The 1,135-nt window shown below is 27.4% G+C and overlaps 1 protein-coding gene across 1 annotated transcript; it reads left to right on the forward strand.

Moving 5' to 3' along the window:
- Window positions 1-151: 151 nt before the first annotated feature.
- Window positions 152-1,087, forward strand: LOC126910027 (trifunctional purine biosynthetic protein adenosine-3-like). Its single transcript, XM_050692429.1, has 3 exons — window positions 152-329; window positions 398-517; window positions 821-1,087. Exons 1-3 carry the CDS (start codon window positions 225-227, stop codon window positions 1,085-1,087), a joined length of 492 nt encoding a protein of 163 aa, XP_050548386.1. The 5' UTR covers window positions 152-224.
- The last annotated feature ends 48 nt before the right edge of the window (window positions 1,088-1,135 follow it).

Consider the following 1,135-nt stretch of genomic DNA (forward strand, 5'->3'; position numbering starts at 1 on the left):
AAGCGTTTTTTTGATAGTGATTTTAATCACTGTCAGATGTCATTATACTTAATCCAACTATGCCACGTCACCACTGTGCCGTGACCCCCCTGTGCTGGGTTTTTTATTTTTAGGATACAATTGTTATTATTTTATTTAAAAAATTAGTAATTAATATTTTAATCAAAAATGTATATGGTTCAATAGATGACTGTCCTGTAGTAGTCACAAAATTTGCAAATGCTATGGAGCCAATTATGCGCCCACATATACAAACTTATGTAGCTTCAAGGATGCATCCAAAAATGAGGGTAGCTGTTCTTATATCAGGTAGTGGAACAAATTTACAGGTAAATCGTGCATTTGTTGTATGATAACTTTGAATATTATAATACATATTATTATTATGTAAATTTAGGCTTTGATTGATGCAACTACAGACGATCCTTCTATGATGTCAGAAGTAGTTTTGGTAATATCCAATAAACCTGATGTTGAAGGTTTAGAACGAGCTAAAAAAGCTGGAATTTTAGCTCTGGTAAAAAATATTATATTTAGTTATATTATATTGATCTCTTCATATGCAGTAGTATTTAAATGAATAGAAGTGTTAATTATCCTCCAAGGAGAAAACTTTTTCTGCATTTCTAAATATTATTAGCAATAAAATTTTAAAAGAAATTATTAAATGCTTTATTTTTCTTTACAAAAACTTGAAAATTTTTATCTAAAATCACAATCATTAAAATGTCAATACTTTAAAAAAGGGTTTATTATGTATAATATTATAAACATATTCATATTTTAAAATATAATACTTGTTTTTTGCTTTTAAATTTAGGAAATAAATCATACAAATTATAAAACTCGAGAAGAATTTGAAAGTGTAATGATGAAAGCTTTGGAACAAACACAAATAGATGTTGTTTGTTTAGCTGGTTTTATGCGAGTATTAACCAAACATTTTGTAAATAAATGGAGAGGACGATTACTCAATATACATCCATCTCTCTTACCATTATTTAAGGGACTTGATGCTCAAAAACAAGCACTTCAGTCAGGTGTTCGAGTTGCTGGTTGCACTGTTCACTTTGTTGAAGTAAATTAATTTTTCATATTAAATATAATTATTTGACTTCATTTAAAATTTTTTTTT

Source organism: Daktulosphaira vitifoliae, unplaced genomic scaffold (genome assembly GCF_025091365.1).
Source record: "Daktulosphaira vitifoliae isolate Bord-2020 unplaced genomic scaffold, ASM2509136v1 Scaffold_3179, whole genome shotgun sequence".
Taxonomy (NCBI): domain Eukaryota; kingdom Metazoa; phylum Arthropoda; class Insecta; order Hemiptera; family Phylloxeridae; genus Daktulosphaira; species Daktulosphaira vitifoliae.